Source organism: Podarcis gaigeae, assembly GCF_964106915.1.
Source record: "Podarcis gaigeae genome assembly, chromosome: 2".
Taxonomy (NCBI): Eukaryota; Metazoa; Chordata; class Lepidosauria; order Squamata; family Lacertidae; genus Podarcis; species Podarcis gaigeae.
Window position 1 is genome coordinate 62,026,682 of NC_139679.1, and position 12,838 is coordinate 62,039,519.

At 42.8% G+C, this 12,838-nt stretch overlaps 1 protein-coding gene across 1 annotated transcript in view; it reads right to left on the bottom strand.

Annotated features, from left to right (window-relative positions):
* Positions 1-12,838, bottom strand: part of LOC310839738 (uncharacterized protein) — a 313,735-nt gene extending 300,897 nt beyond the window's left edge. Inside the window, 2 exon segments of the mRNA XM_083728675.1 lie at positions 3,398-3,467; positions 12,007-12,838. Coding sequence (XP_083584801.1) covers positions 3,398-3,467; positions 12,007-12,273 — 337 coding nt within the window. The 5' untranslated portion in view covers positions 12,274-12,838.

Genomic DNA, 12,838 nt, shown 5'->3' on the forward strand with positions numbered 1-12,838 from the left:
ATCACATGTGTGTCTGCTATTTAAAATTAAAAAGGCCAGTCCTACTGGCCATGCCCCAAGAATCTGAGCACAGCTAAGTGGTAGCTCTTTGGATGCTGGCCATAACTGGCACCTCATATACTGATCCAGTTAAATGAGAATTTTGCCACAATACTGGCCGCAACTCCTGTAATTGCCCAGTAAGTAGATCTACCAATAAATTAGTCTGTGTATGAATATAATCACTCTGCTGGAAGGCAACTTTACCATGTTCCTGGAATATTTTTCTTCTCCTTTTAAAACAGAACTATAGGCATGGCAGTTGCCAAGCTGAAAGCCACAGCCACATGCTTCCCTTGTTCCCAAGTCACGAATTCAGTTCCATACAGAAATTGACATGATTTTCCCCACAGTGAGGGGCAATGCAGATAGGGGAAATCATGTGCAGGGAGGGATAAATGTCCCTCCCCTCAGCACTGCAGCTCTGATCCAAACCTCTCCCTATATATCTTCCTTTAAAATGACCGGCAATCTGACTGCAGATTTATTGTCCTGTTTGGCCCTGAAGAGACCAGAGAATGGAGGAGGATGGAGAAGAAGGCAGGTAGGCAAGAAGATTGCTTCTCAGGAAGAACGGAAGGACAAAGAGAAGCACATAAAGAAGGAGACGGGTTTCCCTCAATCCTTCCCGTCACACTCTCTTATTTTGTCTTCCTGTCATATTTTTTAATTCTGCATCTATATCTCACTGTTCTCCTGAGATGAAGCCCAAAATGGCACACATGCGGTTCCCAAGCAGTCACTCCTTCAGACACTGACCAGACTCATACCTGCTTAGCTTCAGAAAGGTGGTGGCTTTATGACCTAGTAGGCAGGGTGAACAAAAGGCCAGCAAGAGAACCTTCTAAGCTATTCTAACCACTTAACATTAGCAGATATCAGTTGACTGCAAAATGTCAAATGCAACCCCAAACTCCCTCACTTACCCAGATCCTGCATCACTTTTCCTAGCTAGCAGACCAGTGTCATCATAATCAGGGAACCTAGCTGTATTTTGTTTTCAAGTGTAGTTATTAACACAAAAGAGAAGGCAAAAATAAGGAACAGCTCAATCCTACAAATCAGCCTCACAAGTGCTTTCGCGCCAAGGATAAGGTCCGCCAACAGTAATGCCCAGCCCATTGTCACAATAATGCTATGTTTACTCTGCTAGGAATCGAGACTAACTCTGCAGTGGAAGCATACATTTCAATGCAAAATGGACACAAGACTGTAATCGGAAACCCCAATGAAAGATATTCCAAAACATACATTTAAAAATTAGACAGACTTCCTGTTCCTCAAACGTAACTGACATTTTGACATGCAAGAAAGAATTTTAGATTAACGTCTCAATCAATCTAGCGTATTTTAAAGAAAGTCAGTCTAGACTTTGAGCTTAAAGACAGCTATCAATTTATTTGCTAGCGGTTAGCTAAGTAAGAGGACTGCAATTATACTGTTACGTTTAAAAGAGCTATAAGTCGAATATTTAAAACTATTATACATAATTTAAAGATCAAAAGAAGATAGCATGCTTTCCCCTTTCTCACGATTTCAGAAACGATGCTGAGCCAGACTTATAAGTTTTATGTCCACTTATGGTAGGTCAGGAAAATTCCTGCTTACAATCTTTTGTCTGTTATGGTTCCAAATGCTGGAGCCTGCGATGTTTTCATTACTAAATAATATATGAACCAACGAAGTGTAGGTGGACTTTAGTTTCTGTACAAAACAAAGATATTCATATGGAAGCATTTGACCCCATCATCTAAAAAACGACCCTGCTCATATGATGCGCAGACATGTCTAATATGGGATAGCATGCTTCATGCTGCTCCAAGTATTATGGGCAATATTCATACAAACAACTGAGTATTTGCATACTTTGTCCATACTGAAGCCATTAGACACTTATTCATTAGTTTGACCTCACAAAACACAGCTGTAACAAAAACATATCAAAACCATTCAATTATTCATTTGAGTTATTTGCTACGATGAGCGGTGAAAAGCTTATAGGGTGACTATGTAAAAGCAGTTCTTACATAGTAAGTTAGAGATGGTTTTAGGGTAGTGCAACTGGTGTGGCTGCACTGGATGCTGCGCTGCAAGGGGCGCAACAACAATGATGTAGAATGGAGCAAGAGAGGTGGAGTGATGCCAAATTTTAGTGTCGCACAGGGTGCCACTGAAATTTGAGAGCTCAAAGTCCGCCACCGACTCAGTGAAAGGACTTGGAGATTCGACAAAGGTTACCGTTTCCCCCCGCTCTATAGGACGCACTTTTTCCCCTCCAAAAATGAAGGGGAAATGTGTGTGCATCCTATGGAGCGAATGGAGAGCGAGAGGGGTCCCTCTCCACACTTCAGGGATAGCCGCCTGAAGCCTTGGGAGTGCAGTGGGGCTTCAGCAAAAGCTCCCAAGGCTTCAGGTGGCTATCCCTGAAGCCTTCGGAGCGCAGCGGGAACTCACACTGCGCTCCAAAGGCTTCGCAACCTTGTTTCCGCTCCCGGACCTGTTCCGGGGGCTGGGGTCGGGGGAAGCTCGGGCTTTCCCCGCCCCAGCCCCGCAGCTAAAAATGAAGTCAAGGCAGCGAGCGGGATCCATCCGGTATACGGTACTTTTGATAAACAGAAAAAGCATGTAAGTATAATTTATATATCAGGCATAATTTATAGCATGATGAGAGCAAAGCCATTGTAGAAATCACAAAGGGCAATGAATTTATCACATCAGCTACTCGTTTCTTACCATCTGCAGCAGAGAAGTCTGTCAGATTTCTGTATTTTTCGCCCTATAGGACACACTTTTTCCCCTCCAAAAATGAAGGGGAAATGTGTGCACATCCTATGGAGCGAATGGAGAGCGAGAGGGGTCCCTTTCCACACTTCAGGCAGGGATAGCCGCCTGAAGCCTTGAATGCAGGCTTTCGCTGAAACCTGGAGAGCTAGAGGGGTCGGTGCGCACCAACCCCTCTCGCTCTCCAGGCTTTGCACAGCTCTCCGCTAGCCGTGGGAGAGCTGCGCGAAGTCGCGCAGCTCTCCCACGGTTTGTAGATAGCAGCCTGTTCTGGGGGCGGGGGAAGCTCGGGCTTCCCCCACCCCAGCCCCGCACCTGGGGGGGGGAAAATATTTTTTTTCCTTTATTTCCCCCCAAAAAACTAGGTGCGCCCTATGGGCCGGTGCGCGCTATGGGGCTAAAAATACAGTACTTTGAGAGGGAAGATAACCTTTCTACACTCAAAACCTCTTTGCGATTCCACATGGGCAAATGCATGTCAGGAGGACAATTCTCATCATAAAAAAATCACTGCACGTGTTTTTCATATTTTTCTGGTAAGACATTCTCAGTAACAACAAGTGACCATTCTACATACCTGGTGGGCACCTGCATTCAGATGATACGTCTCTTGCTGTACGCAGTTTGGCTAATCCTTCACTCAGTTTCTGTTGGTGGGGGGAGGACAAAAACATATAATTACAGAAAAAAGTGGTGTTGGTGTGTGCATGCAAGTGCGCCCTTTAAAGTGTATTATTGCTATTATTCATATACATACAATGCACAGTTAAGCATTAAGGCCTGCTGATTTCATTAGGAAAGTTAAGCACATGCTTACATCCCCTCCCACCCACTGAAACCATGAGATTTAAAACTGTACAGATTGACCACAATCTGTATTGTTAGCATGTGATGTGCCGTCTTAAGTTTCTATGTAGAAGACTTCATAGAATCATAGAACCACAGAATTGTAGAGTTGGGAGGGTCCTGAGGATCATCTAATCCAGGCTTCCTCAACCTTGGCCCTCCAGATGTTTTTGGCCTACAATTCCCATGATCCCTAGCTAGCAGGACCAGTGGTCAAGGATGATGGGAATAGTAGTCCCAAAACATCTGGAGGGCTGAGTTTGGGGGTGCCTGATCTAATCCAACTCCCAGCACAACAGGAATCTCAAGTATAGTATCCATGACAGGTGGCCATCCAACCTCTGCTTAAAAACCTTCAGGGAAGGAGAGTCCACCCCTTTGGAGGAAGTCCATTTCACTGTTTTAGCCTACAGTTATGGGATTCTATGATACAGCATTGTTTACAAAAACAATGAAATGATTCCTGTTAATGCCACATGTTGCTTCATTTCTCAGAGTGAATGCCATGTGGAAAGAATAGGTGAAACTAAATTAATTTGGTGGGCTCAGTGACTCCACATAGGACATGGTAAGCAGGGTAGTTACTGTTAGTAGTTGGCAGGATCTCACTTGGGTGGTTAAAATAAAGGTGCATAATTGTTAGCTGATGTTTGGTAATAACCTAGGAACTTGGCCCATGTTTAATCTTTTTGTGTCACCTTTCTCCATGAGAAAAACATGGTTGAATTTCGAGGTGAACTTTTACAAAATCAGAATATTTTCTGCACTGCAAATTAGGCCAGGCTTTAAAGTATTATTAAAGTATTGTCCCTGCCGGTATATGAAAAAGGCTTTTCTAATCTTGGGGTCATTTTTGGTGGGGGTGATGGGTTTTTCTAAACCAAGTGTGATGAACTGATTCAGAAACAGAACAATCTTAGTACATTGGTGACTAGCGTACTTCTCCATGTTCTTCTGTGCAGAGTTCTAGAAGGCTTACCTACAAATCCCTAACTTAGTTATTTATTTTATGAAATGCTTAAGGGTTGTCATTTAGAAAGACTGCTGAATTCCCAACAACATGGGTAGCAACACTAAACAACTCTTGGTTGTATTTCACATTAGCTAGCATCCATGGGACTGTTTTGTCTTTTAAGATGAAGAAATGCAAGTTTTGGTTTTTGTATTGTACAGATATTTGTGCTGTATGTTGTAAACCACCTTGCAGTCTTCTGATGAAGGGCAGTATATAAATTTAATACGTAAATAATACTAAATAACAAAAACAGGAGCAATAGCAATCATAATGGATCTGCTTGTAGCACAAACACCACAACCATTTTGCCATGTTTTGCTCCAATTCTCTCCCACAAATGCCAAGCCACGGTGTTTCTCCTTAAGTAGGGATTTCCTTCGGGTGTGGGTAGATCATTTATGGTCTGGGAGAACATGCAGGGGAGAATTCAAGGAAAGGATTAAGCACTCACATTTTGATTCACTCCCTCAATTGCAAAACCATATTGTTCCAAAATGTCTAGTTCCAACCATAGTTGCAGACACTTCCAAGTTTTAGGACTGGCCTATAAGCTGAATGTTTTTAAGGCTACTAGGAAACAATATAGTTCTTGTGAATTAAACCAGTGTTGTTTGTTTACAACTACATACTTCTTTAATCTGCACTCATTAATATTTCTGCTCTAGCATGAAGACCATCCACTTTGAATTGAAGTCTTTGTTTCAGAACAAGTAGAGAGGTATTACTACATCCCAGTCTTTGGGCAGGGGGTGTTAATGCATTAAATTTTTTAGTTAAATGGCAACTTGGTACCAAAGTAAAGTTTACAGAGAAGCCTTTGACTGCACTATTTAGAATTTCATTTGGCTATACTTCCAAAAAGCTCTTCGTAAACTTATTAAATATTTGAATAGATAACCATATTCGGATTTTGCACCCCCTGCAAAGTTTTAATTACTTCCCAATGTCTCTGCTGGTTTTCTGCCCTATGACTCAAATTTTAACTAAACAATGACAGACATTTCTAACAATATTCTACATTAAAATCAAGTGTAAATACTAGCTGCTGAAACCAATTTTCTAAAAAATTAAATGTTGCAAATTCAAATAACAATTAATTTTCCAGATGTAAAATTCACATTGATGATATGCAATTAATGATGTCATAAGAATCCAAAGTGGAGGATGCTGAACTGCCATATCTAGAGCTTGAAGTGTACATGACAGCAAAGAAGAAGTTAGGACAGAATGGCATTTTTCCTTGCTGAGTTTTGTCATTTTTTTTTTTAAAAAACTATATCCCCACTCATGGAGAATACATAAGAATCCACATGTCCAGAGTCCAAAGCAGTTTTAACCATTCACTGTTATATTTCCTTCTTTGCTTTCTTTAGATTATTTATATAGTGCTCACCTACATTCCTAACTAAAACCACTTATAATCATTTTTCTAACACAGTAAGAGATAATCCCTGCCTTTAAAAGTTCTACAATCAAAAGAAGACAAGATAAAACACACCTGAATTTCCATGTAGGGCTGTGATATTATTATTAATAATAATAATAATAACAATACCCCTCAGTTTTGACTCATTTAGCAGCTGTGGTCACTCCTATAGAAGGATGGCCTCTGAGACACATGGCTTTGTAACCTTCAGCGTGGACTACTGTAATGCACTCTGTATGGGGTTGCCTCCAAAGACTGTTGAGAAACTTTGCCAGGTCCAAAAGTGTCTGCCTGATTAGTTACAGGGTGAGTCAAAGGAAATACATTAACCAGATGCTAAAACTGGTTGCTTTCCACCTTCTTTTCAAGTGCAATTCTGAGTGCTAGTTTTAACCTTTAAGCCCTAAACAACCACAGCCAAGATTGAGGAAAAATTTCTTTTGTCAAACTCAGAATACACTTAGAAGAGACCGAGCCCAGAGCCTTTTCTTTGCCCTGATTGGCAGACACCAAAGAGCAGGACTCTCTCAGTAGTTAACTGCTCCTCTTTATATTGTAAACTGCCCTGTGATCCTCAGGTGAAGGGTGGTATATAAATTTTAAGAATAAGAATTCCCTTCCCAGGAAAGCCTGCCGGCAGATTCCAATCTAACATGAGAACAGTGAAAACATAACTTTTAGCAGGGGTTTGAGAAGTGAGTTGGGTGTTATTTCAAGCAACTTCTTATGTTTACTTTTTGGAGTGCAATTTGTACTTGTTTATGGGGATTTAACTGATTTATTCTATAAAAAAAGATTAAGTTGTTTGATTTTCTAAGCCGTCCTAAGGATTTATCTGGAACCAAAGTGACAAAAGGACAAGTGCAAACATAGTGGTACCTTGGTTTATGAACTTAATCTGTTCCGGAAGTACGTTCTTAAACCAAAGTGTTTTTAAACCAAAGTGTGCTTTCCCATAGCAGCATTTTACAATGGAACACACTCAACAGGAAGCGAAACATGTTCTTATTGCAAGGCAAAGTTCACAAACCAAAACACCTACTTCCGGGTTTGCAGCGTTCTTAATCCAAGTTGTTCATAAACTAAGCTGTTCTTAAATCAAGGTACCACTGTAAATGAAAAAATGCAGGGCACAACATACAAATTGGAACTGTCATTTGGGCTGTAATCCTATGCACAATTTACCTGGGAGTAGACTCCATTAAACTCTATGGGACTTGCCTCTGAACAAGATTGCATAGGATTTCACTAAAAGTGGCAAATGCATGATAAGATGGAAAAATATTTCATAAAAAGCATTAATCTTTTTTATTTTTGAATCAAAATGCCTTTGTATAATGAAACTAATAAGGACACGATCACTTCCTCCAAAAGTTCCCAGTACTTCCACGTTGTTGGTCAGTTTCTCCCTGTTGGTGAGGACCAAGATAATGATGGATATAGCTGGGCAAACTGGCTGCCTCCAGAGTAACTCTGAATGTTCGTTGGAGGAAGGCAATTTGCCCAGCTATATACAATTAACAAAAACAGAGAAGTTTCTCTACTTAGCCTATTGGTTCTGTGTATTCACCAAAGATTGCCTAACTTATTGATTAGAGGAATTCTACAGGTTTCCTTTAGGACAAGGTCTGACTGGTCAGAGAGGTGGTAGCCTGGGAGAAATGTTCACCCTTTGACGACAAGCTGTTCTTGTCCTTAAGAATATTTCTATGTAAGTTCATTTGAGATCTCCATGACTGTGTGGCTTCACCTACAGAGATACTCTTGGGACATTTTGTGCAGTATGAGAGTGAGCTATACCACATGCTCCAATGCCCCCTTGGAGCTCTCTTCTTTCAGCTAGCATGCCATCACTGATCTCCCTTCAGTGACATCTCCTCCCTTCTTTGGCACTGTCCCATAACAACTAAAAATAACAAACTCGCAATACAGTTAATAGGCAACATTACATTTGCTTCCCTTAAGGAAACGCTTTAGCAAAAAGAACTTCCAAGGTTTAAGATTGCTTTTCTATACTGCCTTCCGTTATTCCTTAGCCAACCAGTGAATTGTTCAAATCCTGAAGCCATCAAGTCCGTTTGCGGCTTATGCACATGAGCAATTAGCATCAAGGAAACCAGTGAACCATCTTATAAAATATAGGAAGGCAATGAAGAACTAGTTCTTCATACTGTGGATTTTGACGCTAAGAATTATCTTCTGACATACATGACAATATTATAAAAAGAAGTGATTCACATAATGCAACAAGTAATGCACAATCCTTAACTGTCAAACACGTAACATGTAGTAGTAAGTTTCAGGGAGTGTTGCTAAGGATATGAGCCTACTACTAGGGTGGCCAAGTAAAGGAGAGGTGAGGGCTCTGGCAGCTTTAATAGTTTTGCAGAGAATGAAATTTCAGCAGGTGTAGCTTACATAAAATTCTCTCTTCTACACAACTAATACAGGAGCAGGAGCTCTGGTCTTTCTTTCTTTCTTTCTTTCTTTCTTTCTTTCTTTCTTTCTTTCTTTCACCTGGCCACCCTATCATCATAAGAACATAAATAATGAGAAAGCATTCCCTAAGGAACATATGGATTTCCATATTATTTGTTTATATGAACGTAAATATGATCTTGGTAAATGCCCATCATGGAAATGTAACCTTCACCGTAGCCAATAATTGCAAGACATTATAGTGTAATTCTAGGTGCATTTATTGAGAAGTCCACTGAGTTCAATGGGGCTTATACACCACTAAACATGTAAAGTTTTGCAGACTTAGACTGCAATCCTACACACGCATACCTGGATATAAGCTCAGAACTTAACCTGGAGCAGACACACATAGAATTTCACTGGCACTCATTTAAAACAAAGCAGCTGACTTAGTAATAGTAGTAGTAGTAATAATAATAATAACAATAATAATTTATTATTATTATTACCCCGCCCATACATGGTATTAATCAATGGTTAATCAACAGTGTTAATTATTCATTGATTTATCATCCAAGTGCTTCAGTACAGTCAAAAGACTTAAAAAAAAATCTCAAATATGCTCAAAAATTGCTCAACAATTAAATATTCTCCAACAATCGAATTACATTTTACAGGGCAAGAAATAATTTGTAATACTATACAAAAATTAATGATTTGCAAAATGTATCTGGACAGAGATGAAAGTTCCCATTAGAGAGCTAAGATTTTGCCTCCCATCTGTATTTTGCTATCTTTACAATGATGCCTCTTCAACCTAAAATCAAACCAACATATATATGCTGTCCATATCTTATCCATAATTATCATTCCAAGTAAAGAACTGATTCTGCTATGTCAGTTCCTTTTGCTGCACTACTCCTACTCCTACTCCTACTCCAAAAGCGACTTCCCCACTCCTCCCCTCTTGCTCTTCTAGAACAGTCTTTCCTAACTGTGTGCCCTTCAGATGTTTCAGACTGCAGCTTGCATCAGTCCTCACGAACCTGGCCATGCTGGCTGGGACCAATAAGAGTTGTAGTCCAAAACATTTGGAGGGCAGCAGGCTAGGGAAGGCTGTTCTAGTTATTTATCACATACAAATAACCTTGAACTGATCATACAAACGACATAGAAATTCCATCCCAAATCCAAAATACTGATACAAGTGCTCTATCTATAGCCAGGAGCGCACTCCAGGATATACTGCAAGTTTTACTGTGGCAGCAAAGGGATTAGCATGGAATATGCTTAACAGTTATTGGACAATTGCCTTACATGAGTGAGCTGTTAGTAATACAGCAGACTTAAGAATCCATGTAGCCTGGGAAGCATGCCCACACTATCCAGAACTGTCCATGTTTGATGGATGACATTTGAAGCTCTGCAAGATCTGTATCCGTCAGGTCCATCTGAAAACTCCCTGTTACTATTTCCTTGACTTGCCTGCTCACAGTCAACAGCAAAACGGGTTAAAGACAGCCTATATACACTGCTGTCAGGTTTAAACATTGAGCAATTTGGGGGCAATTTTTCCATAATGGAGCTATACCTACATAATGATTTACTCTGACCTTATTTTACATATATTTTTCATAAAGTATTCACAACCAAGAGACCTGAGCTGTCTTGTACAATCTAATATCAAGACAACTCACAGGGAAACTGTGCTCTTAGTGCGAGTCTGGATCTGAAGCATTTAACAATTAAAAAGTCTATCCATGATCTCCAGAATTCAAACAGCTGGCCACATACTCCAAAGTCTTATGGATAAGAAAACCCTAAGTGTCATCATGAATGTTATCTAAAACTACTGGTTCAATATCATTTTCTGTCTCCTCTGGCATGAACCTTCACACTAGTATCTGGAGAGATAATCAATATTATCTCATTGCAACAGAATAATAAAAAAAAATGTGCAATTTAAAGACTTGCATATTTATATTATAATGAAAGCTTATGCAATAAATAAATAAATATGTTAGTCTTTATGGTGCCACAAGGCTCTTTCTCACATTTATATTAGTGGTTCTCACAAAAAGAGAACCCACCAGTGGAGAATCATGAAGTTTCATCTCCACATGGATCAAAGAAGCTGGGCAATTAGGAAGGTCCTCTTGAGGAAACACAATTAACTTTTGTAAGCAGTAAAATGTTTGGCACTTTGCTTCCATACAAGCCTTAGCATCCATCAAAATGCTTTTCATCATGCAATTAGCACACAAGCTCCAAGATATGGGTCACACTTTGTAAACCTTTGCAACTCTATTCAGAAGTACTCGAGAAATGCAATTAAATTTCTCTTTAAATCTTACAATAGCACTAACACGAAAAGGTTACTAAAGTACCTCTTATTTTGAGGAATTATTCTTAAAATGATGGGGATTTCCTCAATCTTACAGAATGTGATGTTTGTAATATTCAAACTTCTTCAGTGGTCCATAGCACTTATTTTTGAAAATTTGATTCAGTCACCAATGTATGGTATGTTTTCAAAAGGTGCTAATGGCCAAGCTTTTCCCTGAGTGATAGCTTAGTTGGTAGAGCATGAGATTCTTAATCTCAGGGTACTGGGTTTGAGCCCCATGCTGGGTGAAAGATTCCCACACTGCAGGGGGTGGACTTGATGATCCTTTTGATCCCTTCCAATGCTACAATTCTATGATTTTATGAAATCACACCCTTTAATCTGAAAGCTCTTTCTCCTCTAATCCCAAATGTACTGGAGCTGGCTGTAGTGTACTGATGGACAGCATTCTGCACATGCTCAAAAGCACTCTTTTGCTCCCCACCTTTGGGACCCATAGCCCTGGAATCTGAACATATTTTCCTGGCAGTGTGTGACAAGGGCCAAGGAAATCTGAGTTCTAAGCCACTCAGTTCACTGCAGACACTGGGCCAGTCGATATATCTCAGCCTAGGCTGTTTTAATGAGGAAGAGGGTGGAGAGAGAAGGATAAGGAACGCTATTCCAAACTCCTTGGAGGGAGGAGGAGGATAACAGCACGCAACCAAGGGCACCCCATAAACTTCGCATTCAAAGAAGCTGGAGACGCTAGTCTGCCTGCCCCTCCAGCAGCTAAGTGAGAAGAGGTAACCCGATTCGCCTGCTGCAGCAGAAGCGACACCAGTGTCCTGGAAGGCACTTTCAAGGCGAACATAGCACAGCGCGCGCTTGGGGGAGCGACGGTCTGCCAGCGCTTCATCCGATCGAAAGCTCTGGCCACGACCCGTTCGTGAAGCTCCCAGGCTTGGTCAGCCTTGGAAGAGCACTCTTCATGGGGCTCAGGGCTGTCGGCATACGCCACGGTGGATCCCTGTCAATCACCGCGAGTTTTTGGAGAAGTTGGAGACGGAGAGAGCTGCCGCAGCCCTGCCCGCCTCCAGAGTCCTAGGCGTCGCAGGCGCCAGCAGCCCGTCCGCCTCCCTGCCTACTCACCTCCTGCAGGAGCCCGTCCACCTGAGGCTGCAGCAGGGTGAGCAGGGGCTCGGCGCCGAGCTGCTCGCCGGGGCTCCACGCGCGGCCGGCGGCCAACTCCTCCTCGAGGGCCACCAGCCGGCCCTCGAGCCGAGAGGTCTTGGCGTTGAGCAGGAAGCAGGCGCCCACCGAGAGGAGCGAGAAGAGCAGCGAGACGACGGCGGGGCCCTTGCCAGTGCCGCCGGGGGGCGAAGCCGCGGGCGCCTTCTTCTCCCGGGGCTCGCTCATTGCGCGGGGAGGGTGGCGGGCTCACGGTCCCCCCAGGGGGGAGGCGGCGGCGGCTCCTGAGGCGGCTCTCTCCTGGCTCCTCACACTTGGGGCGCGCTCGGCGGCGGCACCTCCTGGCAGCCGGCTGTTGAGGAAAGTGGGGCAGGAAGTTTGGGAAGCGTGGCCTCTTTCCCTAGCATGGCCCTCCAGCTGCGCGGGGCGGGGGCGGGGAGGTAGGTGGGTGGTGGACTCTCCTCCTCCTCCTCCCTCAGCGCTCTGGGACTGGGGAGGGGGAGAAGCTCGCCAGCCCACTCCTCGTCCTCCCTGGGGATTCCGACGCGGGTAGCCTCTCCCCCCCCCCCCCATGGTTTCTCCTCAGTCTCCTCCCAGCGCGCGCGGGAGCTGCGCAAATAGCCCCGGCTGAAAGGGGAGAAGGACGCTTCCAAAGCGGGAGGTGGGTTAAGAAGGGGCTCGTCGGCGAGCCTCGAGTCGTGCCTGCAGCTGCGGAGGTGTCAAATGCGGAAGGATTCTCCTCTCTCCGCGCGCCTCCGCGCTTTGAGGAGGGTGATCGTCGCCGTCCTGTCCG